This window comes from Mandrillus leucophaeus, unplaced genomic scaffold, assembly GCF_000951045.1.
Source record: "Mandrillus leucophaeus isolate KB7577 unplaced genomic scaffold, Mleu.le_1.0 Scaffold61, whole genome shotgun sequence".
In the NCBI taxonomy this organism is placed as follows: domain Eukaryota; kingdom Metazoa; phylum Chordata; class Mammalia; order Primates; family Cercopithecidae; genus Mandrillus; species Mandrillus leucophaeus.
Window position 1 is genome coordinate 5,912,280 of NW_012106586.1, and position 18,998 is coordinate 5,931,277.

At 40.1% G+C, this 18,998-nt stretch overlaps 1 protein-coding gene across 1 annotated transcript in view; it reads left to right on the forward strand.

The window, feature by feature from the left end:
• The window catches only part of LOC105553835 (microtubule-associated tumor suppressor candidate 2-like), a 366,625-nt gene that overhangs the window by 273,131 nt on the left and 74,496 nt on the right, over window positions 1–18,998 (forward strand). The window contains exons 4-7 of the mRNA XM_011999993.1: window positions 2,622–2,819; window positions 4,808–4,875; window positions 6,443–6,547; window positions 10,467–10,523. Coding sequence (XP_011855383.1) covers window positions 2,622–2,819; window positions 4,808–4,875; window positions 6,443–6,547; window positions 10,467–10,523 — 428 coding nt within the window. The remainder of the gene's footprint in view (window positions 1–2,621; window positions 2,820–4,807; window positions 4,876–6,442; window positions 6,548–10,466; window positions 10,524–18,998) is intronic.

Consider the following 18,998-nt stretch of genomic DNA (forward strand, 5'->3'; position numbering starts at 1 on the left):
TGGTACAATCTTGGCTAACGTAAACTTCAAATAAATATTTATCAAATACATTGTGGAAACCATTGTGCTAGGAGCTGGTGATATAAAAAGAATAAGACTTGCTGCTGCAAAGCCTGAAGGCATGTATGATATTCATGAGATTAATCTGCTGGAAGGAAAGACCATTATAGAGTAACTCAGTGTATGATACAGGTACCATTAAATTTACAAAAATTGTATTCACAGAGAGTTGGGGGCAGAGTATACTTTGCAAGTCATCTAAAGACACACACACACACACACACACAAGCACGTGCACGCATGCGTGCGCATGCACACACACACACACACACACACACACACACACACACACAGACACAAACACACAGCCCATATGGGTCTTTATTAAAATAAAGATCTGGACTATGGGAAAGGGAAACCTGGAAAACAATTTAGAGACTGGCTTCCTGTGTACTTGGGATCCTGTGCTGCTTGTCCTCCCCCTCACTGTGTGTTCCACTGCTGCTTTTCTACTGATGAAATCAATAATAATGGAATATAAGTAAGTGTCGAATAAGATAAATTTCTTTTTGAACATATTCAGTGACTTGTCTTATGTAATGATTTAACAAACTTAGTTTTCATTCTTGACTAAGTATTAAATGTTTACTGCATGCCTAGGTACTCTTAAAAATTCTGAGTTTAACTTTTCTTCCAAAATATAGTTTGTTTTTCAGAAAAATTATTTTGTTCTCTTCGTTTGATTTTGCATAATTATTAACTAGGTTAGAAAGGAGGTTATAGATGACTTAAAATAGTATCAAAATGTAATGGATTTAGAGTACACTTATTGTTGAAATTACATCTGCTGTTTAGCAGCTCTTTTCCTGTTCTACAGACATCATCCAAAATCAATTTGGCGATAAATTCACTGTGAACATGGTATCTGATATATAGGGATATTTTCACTGTTCTGGGGACCTGAACTAAAAGTATTCAAAATAACGTGAGAACAACAATGTGGAGTCATTAAACGCGGCATAAATTGCTGATACAAATGGGCCATTACCACTTGCTAGTGTGTTGTTTCTTCTTTTTCATAGTTGAGGTTTTGTTTTTTGTTTTTGTGCTTGTCCCAAGCACTAGGACAGGCCTGAGTCGGGAAGATTTGCAGCCCCAGCTCCTTGCTTTTTTTTCCTTTTGCGCTCACTCGGTTCCTCCCCATCCTAGTCCTGACTCAGGCATCAGGAACCCACAGCTGTGCAGCTTCTGCCTTTATCTGGACACACGGCTCTCCATAGCCTCACTTTCGAGGGAGCTGCTGGCAGAGGAAGAGGTCCTTTTCTATGTGCCATTTCGACCCAGTGTATCATCTATTGCCGTTCTCCGTATTTCCACACATAGATGCTTTCTAATATGTGGTTTCTTCATGGATTTATAGACATGGAATTTTTTTTTCAAATGGGTCATTTAATCTAAATGCTCGTTTACTCTGAAACCTGGTAAATATTTCACTGGATAATGAAGAGTTGACTGGCATAAGAATGCTACTGAATGATCAGTATATAGGCACTCATGGTAAATAGCCCTGCTGGTGACAGTTGTTAAAGGAATCAGTGAGGACAGTTATACAGCACTACAGCACATGAGGAAGCTTGGGCCTTTTAGATTTCCTATTAAGGAGCATGTGTATATTGACAATATTCTGATTCTCTCTGATGCTGAGAGCCTTCTCGTAGTGTTGTTGTAATCATCGGAGTTGCTATTGCGGGAGCCTGGCTCAGACTTAGAGTATGGGGATGCTGAGATGCTAGATTTATAACTTGATGCCTTATTATTTCAAAACAAGCTGACTTTGCACATATCTGGGAACTAATTCTGAAGTTTGGACTGACATAACAGTGGGAAAAGGAGAAAAGAAATCTAACATCAGTTTGAGCACATATCAAGTTCTTGTGGTATAAGCAGTCATATTTATACTAGATTTGCAAAGTTAGTGTTATCATTCCCAATCTTTACATGAAAGGAAACTGTGGCTCTAAGTGTTAGGACAAGGGCTTGAGATTACACAGCTCGTCATTGGGAGAGCTGATATTCCAGCCTGGCTTGTTCCGCAGTCTACACTGTCTCCTCCTCATTCCCGCAGCCAGCAGACGGTTAGATGATTCTTTGTACATGTTTTTCGTAAGACTTATTACAAACTGGTTAAAATTACTAGTGAACATTCACCACAGTGGTTCTTTGCCCACCGTATGTCAAAATTTAAGGTGTATCTCAGTTTCACAAATCTGGGGTAACTTGCAACAGTAACTATTCACTTTCACTCGTTGTCTTAAGCACTTGATACCTTTTTTTATGGCCTTAAGATAGAGTTATTTGTCTTCCTCAATTCATCTGCCTAAGTAGATGGTAAACTTGTCCAGGCCCGGGCTGCACCACCTCCTCTCTGAGTTCTCTGAGGCACCTGACCCACACTATAAGGGGTCTTTCTCTTCCAAGGTCCATTTTAGATGTGTTGAATCAAACCTTGCAAGATTAATTTTAGTCTGTTTATGAGCTGGGTTTGAATTCACAATCTGTGGAATTCTTTAACTCATTATGAACTGAAAATAATTTTTTTATTTTATTTGGGTTCATTTTAGCAGATTTAAAGAAAGCTTCCAGTTCAAATGCTGCAAAATCCAGTCTCCTGAAATCTGGTCTCCGTCCTCCTGGATACTCACGTCTCCCAGCAGCCAAGCTGGCGGCGTTTGGCTTTGTCCGGAGCTCCAGCGTCTCCTCAGTCTCCAGCACCCAGTCCGGGGACAGTGCACAGCCAGAGCAGGGCCGGCCGGCCACCCGTAAGTGGGATGGGGCAGGGTGGGGTACCTGCACGGAATTAAAACCAGTGCGCCTGTGTAACTGTGTGTCATTTTCTTTGCATGATTGTTTAAGAATTCAGATCACCTCCCTTAGCTTCCCATTGTTGTGTTATTCATCTACTGAAGAAAAATAGCCCATTTACACCCCATTAGTTATGGGGAATTAGTGTGCTGGGAAAAAAAGATTGCAACCTCCTTTTACGATACAGAAAATGACTTATCCAGAGACAGATTCCAGCAGCCCTTTGCTTTGCAGATTCTAGGTAAGAAATCACAGAAAGATCCAAGAAAGGTGTTACTACATTGTGCTGTCATGAAGCATGCTAGATATTTAATATTAGCTGAAAGAATCATTTAGTCACCTGTGATTACCAGTAATGCCTTCACACTGCCAGAGCACTTGACTGGATTTCTGAAAGTGAAATAAATAATGTTAAAAGTAGCAAAGCACTGCCAAGCTTCTTTAAGGCCATGCCCAGGAAGGTCCCCATTAGCTGAGATGATGCTGTTGGAGGCCCGTTTCCTGAGACTGGTACTGTAGACTGCATTTTAAAGTTTGAATTAATAACCTGCAGAGCACGTTACAACAGCTGCTGTCCCTGAGGAGGATCTGGAGGTTTCCCATTCAACTGTGCCTTTGATGACCAAACCCCATCTCAGTCTCCACTTCAAAGTCAATGTTATTGGATGGGAAACCATGACATCTAAGATGTTGTTTTCAAGACCTTGCCAGAGGCCCAGGAAAGTCTTAGAGGTTTCCATGTAGAGAGTTGTTTTGAAGGAGTTGTAGAAGTTGAATCAAACTGGAATAATATGAAAGAGAGAGAGAGAGATCGATTGATTTATTATTTTGTCAGTTTCTTGTCCAAGCTTGTTTATTCTGTGTTCTTTCTTGAGTTTACAGAGATGATGTGTGAAACATTTGCATAGTTCTAAATTTTGGTCTACTACCTAATTATTTCTAAAAGTAATACATCACATTTCCCTTTGTCTTGATGTGTTTGTAAGCAGTTTCTAAGGGTGTTTTCTGAAGGTGCTGTAGCTCAGGCCTGCTTTCACACAGGATACATTTAAGGAATATCACTGTAATTAGTGATTACATCATTACACAGTAAGTGGTCTCAAAATCTGAAACATGAATGTAATAAAGAACTGTTTGCAAATGCGTAATTCATGTTTTTAGAAATGCATGTGCATATTAGCAGTCTGATGATTTTAAAATACAGGAGCAACTATTTATCATGATTTTTATTAATAAAATACCCGATGACATGTTTCTCTTTTAGAGAAAATAGTATGAAGGAAAAACTTATCCTATGATATATATCTTTCGAACAAAGGAGTTAGATTTTGATGTCTTAAAAAAAATTCACCTCAAGGGGAGATGAGCCATGTCCACACAACAGCAGCTTTTGCTGAGCGAGAGCTAACAGGTGTGGACAGAATGATTGCAGGTGTGCTTAGGGCATTTCTTCTCACCTCTGCTTCAAAGGATACTAGAGAGGGACCCCTGAACACCCAGGGGATAAGAGCTGTGTGTGCTAGAGAAAATAACTCCCAGTTTAAAGACTTCATATTAAAAGTGACATTTTTATATGAATGTCTATCCAGAATTGTTTTCTATTTTAAGAGACATATGTTAGAATCGATTTTTAATTATCAGCTACCTACTATGTATGTAATTTTTACTTCACCAATAAATCACAGAAAAACCTCCCATGAATTTGAATTGTCTTAGGTACTACTAAATCATTATACCTATACTTGTTATTAGGTGTAATGTCAAGAAACATTTTGTTTTTATGCTTTAGTGAAGAGATGGTGCTTTGATGACAGGGAATAAACAAAATATGAAGCTCTTGAGAGAGCTGAAAGTCCTTAGATCAACTTCTCACATGGTATATATCTATCCAACAAAGCTTTCTTCTCCAGGCTTGTTCATTCTCTGTTCTTTCTTGTGTTTGCAGAGATGATGTGTGGAAAGCTTTGCTGGAGCAAAGCTTTGCTGGTTCAGCTCATGGAAACAGCCAATGTGGTATCAGAATTGGTCCCTTTTTTTCTTCTTGGAAAGCTGGTCTTTTTGCAGACACTATTTTCACATAGGATTCATTAAAGGAATACTGCTGTAATTAGGGATTATGTCATGCAGAGTAGATGTTTCAAAATCTGAAACACGAGCATGGTGAGGATCTATAGTCACACATTGCTTAATGATGAGGATATGTTCTGAGAAATATGTTGTTAGGCAGTGTCCTCATGGTGCAAACATCATAGAACGTACTTCCACAAACCTAGATGAGATAGCCTACTATACACCTAGGTGATATGGTATAGCCTTGGCCCCTAGGCTACAAACCCGTAGAGCATTTACTGTACTAAATACTGTAGGCAGTTATAACACATTAGCGAGTATTGGTGTATGTAACAACATCTAAACATAGAAAAAGGACAGTAAAACTATGGTTTAAAAACTAAAAATCGTGGTGTTCCTGTGTAGGGCACTTAAGCATGAATGAAGCTTGCAGGAGTGGAAGGTGCTCTGGGTGAGTCAGAGAAGGAGTGGTGAGTGAATATGAAGGTCTAGGACATCATCATACACCTTTATATGATAAACGAGGGCTGTCCTGGAGGCCTGGTTTATACCAGCAACACCACAAACATGAGTAATGTGCTGTGCTATGACATTACGATGGCTAAGACACCACTAGGCAATAGGAACTTTTCAGCTTATTTATAATCTTACAGGACTACTGTCGTGTATGTGTTCTGTTGTTGACTGAAGCATCGTTATGTGGTGCATATGGTATTTGCAAATGTGTAATTCATATTTGTAGGTGCTTGTGCATATTAACAGTCTAAACAATGTCCACACTGACTGTGGCATGCTATATTGGGACACTTTTAAGTGACTCATTGTGAATTCATGAGTGTTTCCTAGGCTAGCCTGGCTCTCCTGGGCCTCTTTCTTGCTGTTTCCCTGGGTCCTGAGGGGCAAGTGATGATGAATGTGGAAATCGGAGCCCCATGCATCCCCCTGGACATGAGATGGCAGGACCATTTGGGGGTCTCAGCTGTTCCATATGGAGTCCCCATCTACCCTGGGCTCAGGCTTCAGGCCATTAGCCCAACCCCACTGAGCAGAGGCGTTCTAAGTCCGGTGCCCTTCTATGTCTTTTTACCTTTTCCACAAGATTCTGGCACATGAGACAGGCACAGGGAAATGAATTACGTGCATAGGTCCTCAGAACTTGAAGGTGTCTTGCCATCCAGTTTACCACCCATTTTATAGCTGAGCAAACTGAGATCAGGTTGACCTGCCCTGGGTCCTGGGCTGGTGTTCTTCCTACTCTGTTTCCTTCTGAAAGCTGCCATATACAGGGAAGATATGTGCATGCTTTGAATATATTTTCTTTCTTTTAGTAAAGCAAATCATAGAGTCAGAGCTGACTTGAGAGGCCCCTCAGGCTTCCCAGGTTGTCAGCCAGCCCCTGCGGGACACTCTGAAGTGCTAGAGAGGGTTCCACTCTACGCAGAAGCCACCTCTGAGGCTCTCATTAGGAAGCGCTCGGTACGAGTTCAGGTTGTCTCCTTGTAATCTTCAGCGAGTAGCCACAGTTCCTGTGGACTCACACAGCACCTGCATGTGTATCGTGCCCCCAGGAGAGCCCCAGGATAGCATGCCCTTCATTCCCTTACCAGTTCGTCACGTGAAGATTATGAGGTTGGCCCATTTTGTGCCTCGAATAAAACTACAAATTAAATTAGTGACCCATAGCTTTTCAAAAAAATATTTACATTGAAGGAGGGTATGTAATTTTCTAACTTAGAACTTAAGCATAAACTTAACATCATAGGTCTGACCCAAGGTGTGGCTCCTTAGTTCTTTTATAATGTCCAGAGATGAAAAAAAGATCCAGAGATGAAAAAAAAATCCCAAATATAGTTTAGGTGATAGAAACTTACTGATAAAAATAATGACTGTGCTGTAGAATTTAGAGTCGGAAACATACTATTGCCTAATGTATACAGGTTGTGCATCCCAAATCAGAAAATCTGAAACTCGAAATGCTCCAAAATCCAAAATTATTTTGAATGTTGACACAATGCCCAAGGGAAATAATCATTGGAACATTTTGGATTTGGGATTTTGGGGTTTGAGATGCTCAACTGGTATAATAAAAATATTCCAAGATCTGAAAAATCCCAAAATTCAAAACAATTCTGGTTGCAGGAATTTTGGATAAGGGATACTCAACCTGTACTTGGTTATCACATTAATCAGTAATTAGGGATAGACTTGATTTTCCCAGTGGGTAGGCAGATGTAATTTAAAGTCAAAACCTTTAGGAACATGTGCGGAGGGAAAATAGGGTGGCATAGGTTTCATAAATTAATCATTAATGAAAATAGATCGTATCACCCAAGGATAGAATAATTTATGTGGAAAATCCTATGTCATCATATATTCTGAATAGCACTTCATTTACTGGGTGCCCAAGAAACAGAAAATATCTATCAGAGAAGTACATGGAGAATGTGGTATTTGCGGCTTTCCTTTCCGATTTCTCTTCTTCCTCTCTTTTCAAATACTGCCATACTGCCATGTGTTCTCCATGGCATAACCTAAGAACAGAAATCATGGGGCAAAGAATTTGAAAAAACAAGTAAAAAATAAAAATTAGAAGTTTCTCTCCTTTTTTTTCTTCTGCCATACAGAAGTATTCAGATGATGGGGAAGTAGAGATACAGCTGGGGAGGTGGCCAGAGAGGCTGACGTTCGCATAAATAATCCTGGCAAAGGATGTATGTTTTCAGAGCCTGCAAAGTGGCATGAAGTGGAGGGTTAATTTCTGATGAGGATGTCAGGTCGTTTCTCAGAAGGGATCATAAGCCAGACCGCCTTTTGGAAGGTGGAATGAACTCTAGGAGATCTTTGGTAGGGGAGCGGTGCTGTTGGAGCATTCAGAAAACTTCCTGAATCTGAGAAGCTGCCATTCCCGGTGTAGCCTGCCACTTCATCGTGGCGCTGTTTGTCTCCTGGGTGCTGAGCCCACATGTTTGAGCTCCCCAAGATTTGTTCTCACAATGTGTCTGTTCAGGTCTCTCTAGTCTTCACCTTGTCATCTGATCCACAGTTTCAGCCCTTAGCAGTTTGGACACAATGCTCATGTCTATATCTCTAGCTCTGACGTCCCTCTAGAACTACTCACCTGCATTTCAAATGAGCCATCAAGTATCTCTTACCGGGTGGCCCAACTCACCGCAAACTAAACACTTTTTCAGAAAACAAATTCTTCATTTTTTAGTACAAACCAAAACCTTCTCTGGAAGTTGCTCTGTCTTTTAATGGTATCTGTGATCTCCTGGCAACCCAGACTGGGAATTTCAAAATCAGCATTATGTCATGCCTGCTTTTTTGGGGGGGTGGAGGGGGAGGAGACAGAGTCTTGCTCTGTTGCCTGGAGTGCAGTGGCACGATCTTGTCTCACTGCAGCCTCTGCCTCCCGGGTTTAAGCAGTTCTTTGCCTCAGTCTCCCGAGTAGTTGGGATTACAGGCGTGTGCCACCACACCCAGCTAATTTTTGTATTTTTAATAGAGACAGGTTTCACCATCTTGGCCAGGCTGGTCTTGAACTCCTGACCTCGTGATCCACCCACCTTGGGCTCCCAAAGTGCTGGGATTGCAGGTGTGAGCCACTGCACTTGGCCATGTCATGCTTGCTTTTTGCCTTATTTTCTGTTCACTCATCATTTCTGGTAAATTCTTTTTCTCTGGCACTTACCCCATCCTCATTCTTCTCTCTCCTCATCTCTGTTAAAACTGTGGTAGTGCTCACCTGAGCTATTCCTGGCATACCTTGGCTTTCTAATCCACGAAGTACATGGTCCTTGGTAATTTTCCCTTTGACCCCATTTCGATTGCTGCATGGTGCCCCTATGCCTGCTTCACCTGTCAGACTTCAGGTCCTCCATGACCTGGCCCTCCTACCTTTCCTGCGTACCATCCTGACATATACTCCCAACTAGCCAAATGTGAGTAACAAAAATGTGTCGCTCACGTTTTTTTATGAGGGCTTGTGCTTTCCTGCCTTTTGGTTTTGATTTAAACCATTCATCTCTGGAATACACCTCCCCCAGCTTTCTATCCCTACCCCCACCACCTGCCATCTCTCTCTGCAGATTCTGTCACTTTTAGGTACATTTCAATTTTTACTTCCTCTAAAAATCCCTCAATGTGATGTTTTTGTTCCTGGAAACCCCTGGGGCTCTTGACTTGTATCACTTTTATTACCTACTAGCTCTTGTAGTTATTTGTTTTTATGTCCTCTCTCCCCTACAGACTATAAGCTCTTAGGGGGTAGGGCCTATGCCTCTTAATAATTTTAGTATCTCACACACTAAAGGGCACTGTCCTTTACAATAGTAGAATTTTAAGGGAAGTTCTCTCCCAATAGAAACTTTTTCTCTTATGTAAGGGCATGGAAAAAGAGATTTTTGACTTAGGTATCTTTGAGAGTATTTTGTATTGGGAACATATTTTTACTTTATTTTTGGATTTTGATAGTTGATGAAGCTCATAATTATGGCTCTCACAGTTTTCGAGGACCTCTAAAATGTCATTTTTATTGACTGTGGTATACATAGAGATAATTTACCTAAGTCAAAGAGTAGAAAACTCTTTGAACTCTAATTATATTCAGAGATAAACATCATAAAGACTGATTAGTAGTCTCACAAGTGTCCAGTAACCTTTATACCTCCTTGCATATACTTAATTGTTTTTAAATAATTGGGCTAAAACCCTACTTTTGAGGCTATTCCTGAGAGAATTTCAAAATTTCCAAACTTAGATGTCTTGATTTGACGAGGTTAGATATTCTCATTAATCAATTCTCGGCCTTTTGGCTAAGATCAAGTATAGATATTCTCATTAAATTCTAGAGTTTTATTTCTTGTTTTAATATTTAAAATAAGTACGTGTTCTTTTAATTATTGAATAGGATTTGGGTTCTGGCGATAATAATCTGAAGTGGAAAATTGCTAGCCTTTTGGAAGTCTAATCAATGAAAATGAGGGTTAATATGAAAGCTTTTTGCAATGTTAACTTTAGGGTGTACACTGATGAATACTGTAAAATATATTTACATACATAACACACCTTTTATTTTCTACGTCTGACATGCATTTTAAATAAGATCAGGGTTGACAAGAAATGTTATTAATAACTCTTACAGAAACGGCCATTAACCCATCTCATGTTCATCAGCAAAGAGAGAGTCATTTTTTATTCATGGAAAAAGCAGCCGAAGGTGGCTTGTGAGGTCAGACTTCAGAGAAGCCATTGCCTGTTTGATATTACTCTTAGTGATGTCTTTGTTCATTCTCTTCAGAAACACTCAGACAATGATGATTTCTGCCCAGAGATAGGATTAGATTGTAAGCATGTTTTGTTTTATTTTTAAGGATGTTGGCCATTTCTGCTTATAAGATTCACTGAAGGTTTGGGGAACATTTTTATTTGTAGTACACATAATGTCTAGTTGAACTGCTTCAGTTTTCTTGGCTGGCTTATTTTCTGAAGGTTAGATTATGTGCTTTCCCTTTCCTGATCCTACATTCTTTTAGCGTATTCTATGTGGTAAGCATAAGCTCAGCACCGGGGCTGCCATGACCTGGGCAATGGTAAGTCCTCACTAACCCTGGCCGGGAGTGGGGAGACAGGGTTTTGCACATAAAGCCATGATGCAGGGAAATGTTAGCAAGGCTGTGATTGAAGACCACACAGCATGTGGTGGGCAGGGGAGGGAGGAGGCACAGGAAGGGGGAAGTATCTGTGCACCCTGAGTGAGGTGAAGAAAGATCTCAGGCCCTGCAGGTCCTCTCCAGGCTGGCTCAGCACTACTGCGCCATTATGTCTTCAGATGGAATTCTTCCACACTGGTTTTAGGTAATTGACAACCTTCTGAATTTGCTATAAAATATTCCACCAAAGGGGGGAAAAAAAACTAGAGGTGGGAGAAGATAGGTGAAAAAAGATTGACAAATATTTGAAAATATTTGAAGCTGGGTGATGGAACCATGAAGATTCATTGTACTCCTTGACTTGCTGTGTATGTTTGAACATTTCCGTAGAAGGTTAAACTCCATCTTCTCTCTGTATTTGTTTTTATTGCTTTTTTGTTTTATTTTATTTTTACATTTAGTGGTCCCTAGAAGGCTCTTAGATAACCTTTTTTTTTCTTCTAACCTTTTTGAATTATAACAGAGATTGTGTATATTGACATTATGATGTTTTGATATACATATGCATTGTGAAATGATTACTACAATCAAGTTAATTAGCATATCCATCACCTCACATAGTTACCTCTTCTGTGTATATGTGTGTGTATGTGTGGTGAGAACATTTAAGACCTACCTTCTTTGCAAATTTCAAGTACATAATAAAGTGTTATTAATGATCAACCTTATGCTGTTTATTAGAGCTCCAGAACTTACTCCTCCTGAATACCTGAAACTTTGAGCCCTTTAGCCAATACCTCCCCATACTGAAGAGATGATACAGTCGTGGTGAAGAGTGCAGACTCCGGAGATACACTGCCTGGGCTCACATCTCACCTCTGCTGTTTGCTAGCTTCGTGACTTTGCGCAAGTTACTTAATTTTTCTGTGCCTCTGTTTCCTCATTGCAAAATAATAATAATATTAATAATGATTAAAATAAGTTAAACCATCAATAGGGTCGATGGGAGCATCAGATGGAATTAATATCTGCAAAATACTTAGAAAAGGGCTTTGCCCAATAATAATAATGTTTCTGTGGGCATTTCCATCCATTGGCCATGTGCGTGAGGATTCAGAAGCTCAGTTGGAAGATGACCATGATGGATTAATGTATCTCTCATGGAGGAAAGAAAATGCTTCTGCTGACATCTGAGTCAGGCACATGACGTATATTCTGGTTCTGAATTTTTATAATCACCTCGCATATGTATGGTGAATAGCCTTCTGAGTGAGTGTTAAGCTAAAAAGCATCATTTCTGAGACATGAAAGTGGAGGTTGATCATTTGATTTTCATGGCAATCTCTTTCTTCTGAGTTGTACACTTGTGGTGGTTTGGACATTGACAAAATATAGACAATGAAAATCATGTTTTGATTTCTTTATTTAAAAAGGCTATGCCATGCCTTTAGCACATTACCATTTGAGTGAATATATTCACTTGGCTTCCCTGTAAATGAAACATACTTATGCAAGGTGACTAATACATTAATCTAAGCTGATGGCATTTAAAACCTCTGCTCAAAATAGAAAGTGAGAGTTGGATCTGATTTTATTTCTGTGCCTTTTCAATGTCTGTTGGAAGAATGGAAACATTTGATTCACAGTACTTAAAGGGCTTTGCACAGCTTCTCATTTTGCTAGAGCCTAATTTCCTTTGTATTAGGGCTTACTTTGTCAAACATCTCAACCCAATTTGGGTGGGTGAAAAAGAGAAGAGTGAGAACAAAAACTAAAATAAGCTTCTGATTTCCTCTGGAAATGCGGAAGTCAAACAAATGTCACTGATGGATTTCAGTATCTAGTTCCCTGGAATCTGTAATTATGAAATTTAAAGTATTCTTTATGAGAAAAAAATAGAATCATTTTTACTGAATCTTGCTGTTAATTTTCCCAATTATTCCCACACATTCAGTTCTTTCTCTTTCCTGTTTTCTTTGCTTCCTTCCCACACATTTACAAAGGAGAACACTTTTTTCTGAGTATTTTTGAGCATTGCCTTTAATAAGTGAAAATATTTTCTTATTGCTTCAGTAACTCCTAGTTTGTCCACCTTAACTCAGATATCTGGATCTAACTTAGAAATCATATTGTTTCTCTAGAGGTTTATAAAGTTTGTAAGTGCCATATTCTAGGATGCTCTAGCCCATTCAATATGTTTAACGAAGAAAAGATACCGGGAGCTATGGAAATCATATTTTAGATAAGAAATATGACATATTAGCATGTGTAATATGCATAAACCCCAGCATTTTCAATAATGGAATCGTCTTTGGGAAAGTCAGTTAACCTTACTGGACTAAGATTTTTATCATGAAGTTCAGAGGGATTGGATTAAATGAATTGACCAATTTGGGCTCTCAAGAGCTGGCATTCTGTGACTTTATTCTGTTAAAAAAAAATGAAACCATTTATGGTCTTAAGTAAGGAATAATAGAATTGTATTCAAGGAAAATTAATATGATAATGGTGAATAAAGTAGTTTGGAGAAGGGAAACTGGGCATGAGACATCTTGGTTCTGCCAAAATTAATGATGCTTTCCCTCTGGGCCAGAGTTTACTTTTGTTATTTTTTTCATTGTCTTAATAAGATACAAATTTTAGAACAATAACAGAGAACAGTGCAAAGGTTTTACTGCCTTGCTTTTTTCTGTAAAATGCAGAGCTATGAGATGCTTGGAAGTTATTTTCTTGCTCTAGCCCTCTCTCTAATGCCGAGCATCTTGGATTATTAGTCCGGTACCAGAACAAAAATGAGGAGATGCAAGGAGGCGGAAAGGAAGAGGGGGAAACATTTTCATACATTTTATTGCTTTTATCTTAGCAGAAACTCTAGGTCAGAGGTCACATTTTGTCACAACTCTAATTTCACTTGAGACTGTGGCAGAGTGAGAATATCGACAAGCAAACAAACATAGCTTCTAGATGAATCTTGCTTCTCATGGGAACTTTGCCAACAGTACGTGCTTTCTTGCATTGTTGTAACATGTGTAGGCCGTCTTCTGGGAAGGTTCGTAAAAACCCTTGTGGTATTTTTCTGAAGGCAGTAGACAGAGTGAAGAGATTGATAATTTCTCCTTTTTTTTTTTTTTGCAAAGAAAAAGAAAATAATTTATATGGTTATATCAGAAGGTTATTTGGGCTCCTGTAACAGGCAGCAGTTAGCAGGAGAGAGTTAATGGAAGCCTGAACTAGGGGGTTACAAGAGGAATGATCGAGTCAGAAGGTGCCATTTCACACTGTGTACAGGATTGTACAGGAGCTTTGATGAGTTTTATTGATGGGGCTTTGATGAGTTTGGGTTTGGTCACGTTGAGAAGCATTCCTATAACTACATCCAGCAGACATCCATCCTGTAACTGCATCCGCAGCAGCATGCATCCATTCCTATAACTACCTCCAGCAGATTGGGGCTGAAAATAAGGAGAGTAGCCATGGAAAATAAGTGATGTTTGGAATCGTGACCGACATCATTGAGGGAGTGCATGCAGAATGAAACGGGAAGAGGGAAGCTGACACATTGTGCAGGGAGTATCTATGTAGGTTGTGGGGGTGGGAGATGGGAGACAGCTGGAGAAGGCTTGGTCAGCAAGGAGGAGGCGTGTCAGCATCACCAAAGCTGAGGGAGAGAGGTTCCTGGAAAGAGATGGCTGGTCAAACCATCTGTGCTGTGGTGCTGAGATGTTTCGATATTGAGGAGAATGGATCTGCAGACTGTGACTAAGATGTCACTGGTGGCCGGGCGCGGTGGCTCACACCTGTAATCCCAGCACTTTGGGAGGCCGAGGCGGGCGGATCATAAGGTCAAGAGATCGAAACCATTTTGAAACCCCGTCTCTACTAAAAGTACAAAATTAGCTGGGCATGGTGGTGCTCACCTGTAGTCTCAGCTACTCGGGAGGCTGAGGCAGGAGAATGGCTTGAACCCGGGAGGCGGAAGTTGTAGTGAGCTGAGATCATGCCACTGCACTCCAGCCTGGCAACAGAGCAAGACTCTGTCTAAAAAAGGAAAAAAGAAAAGATGTTACTGGTAGCTTTGAAGTAAGTTTTTAACAAAATGTATGAAGGCAGAAATCAGGTTACAAGGGGGTAAGGAAGGTAAAGGTGGAGAGTGTCTACTACTGTTGAGAAGTGTGGTGAGGAAAAGGGAAAGAACCGTAGCAGGAGAAGTTTGTTTGTTTTGTGTTTGCTTTTTTTTTTTTTAAGCACATAAGAATGCTTATGCTCTGAGGAGAAAGATCCAGTAACCAGGGAGCAATTGAAGATGAAAGCAAGTGAGGATGGGAGATAGAGCAATTCCTGGGGCAAGTAGGAGGGAATGCTATTAAATATACAAGTGGCAGTACAGCCATGAAGACAGAAACAAAGGCATAAAGGATGAGTGCTGAGAAATTTTGGACAGAGAAGAAAAGGCTTCAAGGAGGTCATATCAGGTCACCTCCTTTGTCCCTAATAATTAAGAAATAGAGTTTTTGCAGAGAGTAGCCATGATGGAATCGGATATGCGATTGCATAAAGAGGCAGGTAATGGTTCTTTGAGTAATACACTGAGTCAGTAAGAGGTGCATGGGGAAATTGCAGAGTTGCACAGAAGGCCCATGTGAGGTTAGAAAACATGATTTTATACCGGAAACAATGCTGTCTCCAGTGATGTGGTGGTAGATCCCACGTCTCTAATTTTTTCCCCATTCATGATAATTTATAGCAATTAAACCTCCAAAGTGAATATATAATGTTTGGAGCTTGGAGTCAAGTGATACATACAACTCCATGGAGGCAGAGGTGCTGGTTGAAGAGGGGTGTATGGAGCCCTGAGCCTGCTCTGTCTGCCTCTTTCCCTTCCCTGTCCTTTCTACCTCCACCAGTTACTAAGGGACTCCATGCAGCACAGTTGAAAATTGCTGGCTTTAGGGCAAGTATGCCCACTTACCTCAAGAACTAGAGACAGAATTCACTACTATAGTCAAATTGCCAAGAAAGGCATTTTCTTACTTGCTGGTTTGTAATGGGGCCTTCATGTGTCTTTAGATCAACTCTGCCCAATCGAAATTTCTGCAGTGTTCACCTTTGCTCTTGATACAGTAGCCACTAGTCACATGGGGCTAATGAGCCATTGAATTGGGGCTGGTATAACTGAGGAGCTGAATTCTAAATCTTATTTAATGTTAATGACTTTATATTGCCATATGTGGCTAGTAGTTCCCTTATTGGATAGTACAGATCTAGATTGGATTGTCGGTTTGGATATAACAAGACTTCTGACAGTAGCATCTTCAAGATTCGTAATGGCAGTTATTTCTTCCTTCATGTGGAGCTACACCACATGAATTCCTAAAGACTGGAGCTTTAGGGTCCTGGGCTGGCGATATGGTTTGGATGTGTGTCCCTACCCAAATCTCATATTGAAATGTAATCCCCAGTGTTGGAGGTGGGGGCCTGGTGTGAGGTGATTAGATAACAGGGGTGGTTTTCTCATGAATGGCTTAGCACCATCCCCTTTGCTATGTCCTTGTGATAGCAAGTGAGTTCCCCCCAAGTCTGGTCATTTCAAAGTGTGTGACACCTCCCCCCATCTCTCTCATGCTCTTGTTGGCACTGTGTGAGACACCTGCTCCCCCTTCACTTCTGCCATGTTTGGAAGCTTCCTGAGGCCCTCCCTAGAAGCAGAAGCTGCTATGCTTCCTATACAGCTTGCAGAAACATGAGCTAATTAAACTTTAAAAAAAAAAAAAAGTTACCCAGTCCCAGGTACTTCTTTATAGCAATGTGAGAACAGACTAATAAACAGTTGGTGACATAGAGCTAATGAAGATCTCACATTTTCACTTTAAAGCTTTGTATAGGAGTTGGGACTGGGGATACTTTTCTAAGACCATAGATGCTGTCTTTATCCCTGATTGCTTATTTTACAAGTTCATACCATTGATCAGAAGACTAGTTCATAGAAGATGGAATAAATCATCTATTGTGATCAGAGCCATATCCTTATGTATAAGAACAACAGAGCAGATATAATTTGACATTTTGTTCAAGATACCTTCATAGTGTATAAATATAATAGTTTCACTCTAGGTAGGTAAAGTTGGACAGACAGAAGAGTAGGAGGGGGAGAGAAATACATTAAGTGAAAGGAAAGATGGAGGAGGAAGTAAGGAAGGGAAGTGAGGGGCTTGAGGTGCAGATAGTAAGATGGTCGTGGTGGGGAATAACTGAGAAGGGAACAAGGAGCCATTGGTACTCTATTGTCCTCTTCCTGGTTTTCTTGAAGTCCTCCTGTCCAGCTGCTCACTTGCCCTGCCCTCCCCAGGCAGGGATGCAATGAGAGTCAGAGCTAACACCTCAGCTTGAGGTGGTTCTTGGGATCTCTTAAGGTGTAGAAATTGTGGAAATTTGTATTTTCAATTAAAGGCAATGCCAGATTACTTCTGAAATACTGTTTAAACAGAAAACTTGTTTAAGTGGGTGCTTAGATAAAAAGGTAACTTTGTTTCTGTGGCATACACATCTTACCCCCATGAATTTGCCATGCAGATGACAGAGCTATTAAATTACTGCAGGCACCTGCATTGCACATTCTTGAGCCAGAGCCATCTGAATAGAAAGTATTACAAGATGTGAGAGAAATGTACAGGATAAATGAAGTGAAATGTAGATTTTTTTTATCTGCTAGCAGGTACCACTAAAATGAAATATTGCAGACATTGTAATTAAGAATGTCTAGATCCTATTAATACAATAACTGCCATGAATATGTTTAGTCAGCTAACAGACTAGACTAGGTGAATGTGGTAACTTTTCAATGCTAAGCTAATGCATTCTGTTGAATGTTCTTACACGGTTGAATATGTGCAGGTCGTACGTTTGTGAGACAGTTTTACCTCCTTTGGTGAAGTCAATAAAATAGCTTCCCCAACTGGAGTTTGAATATCAAGGAGTCATCTGTGAATGTGTGAATTTGGCATTGGCATCTGAAGGCTCCTTTCTGGCTAGTTGTAAGGGTGATTTTGACCAGGCTGCATGTCAGCCAGCCACATATTCCGCAGTAACCAGTAACCAGAGTCACTAAAGACTAGGCATTGTTCTTTCTCTGTTTCCTTTAGACTTAGTTCATCTTGTCAAAAAATCATAAGAAAAGATAATTGATTGAAATATTGTAAAGATTGTAAGCATTAAAGATAACATATCTTTGTATCTAATAAATTGTTCATAATTACGTATGCAAATGTAATTTATTGATTTCCTTTAGCTTCACAAGGTAATGAAGCCTAGGGAAGGAGAGGTGGACTGGTAGCCAGGACCACTGGGCCCTACCTTCAGCTCTTAAAACTAACTGGCTGGGTGGCCTTAGGCAATCTAATTTACTCGTTTGGGCCTCAGGTTCTTCATCAGTAAAAGGAGGCATTTGAACTCAGTGATACTCAGTGTTTACTCCAACTGATTCTTTAAAAAGAAGTCTTATACATGTTAAGCTGAATTATACAATGCGTGTGTTTATTCTACTTAATGGTGGTGGGACCATAACAGGCATGATATCAACCAGACCAACCAGGCATTATAGGATTGTTGCTGAGTCTTGACTGTGTTGGTATGTAGATATCTGTGAATAATGTGCTGTTTTAACTTGGAGCACACTGAGACGTAAATAAAATATGAGCCAGCTTCCATAAATCTACTTCCATGCCTGGCCCCTAGGCCCCATCTTCTCTGTTGTGCTAGGGGCTGTGTGGGGTTCCATTCAGATATCTGTCAAGCAAGTCAGAACTTTATGAAGACAACAGGGATATATTGAGAATAACTAAATCCATAAGATAGAATTAGATGTATTTACTATGTATTCTTTTTACCCTAAATATATGCAATAAATCTAGATTATGTGTGGTAGGTTTTGTCTAGTTCTTCCTTCCTAAGGAACTGGTGAGAACTTTCTCTCAATGTAGCCAAGACATTGAGGTTTCACTTTCTTATATCAGGAGCCTTAGTCTATAGTTCTATTATGTACATCAGTTCTTCCTTATCCATTCCTAAGGATGAGTTCTAAGACCCCCAGTGGATGTCTGAAACCTTCAATGGTACCAGAGGATACATATACCATGTTTTTTCCTATACATACATACTTAGGATCAGGTTTGATTTATAAATTAGACACAGTAAGAGATTAAGAACAACAATAATAAAATAGATAATTGTAATAATATGCCAGTCCATCACTCTTCTTGCACTTTGGGGCCATTCTTCAGTAAAGTAAGTGTTCCTTGAACACAGGCACTGAGACACCACCACAGTCCGTCTGATCACTGAGATGGCTACTAAGTGACTCAGGCTAGGCAGGGTTTACAGAGTGAATCTCCCAGACCGAGGGATGATTCCCGTCCTGGA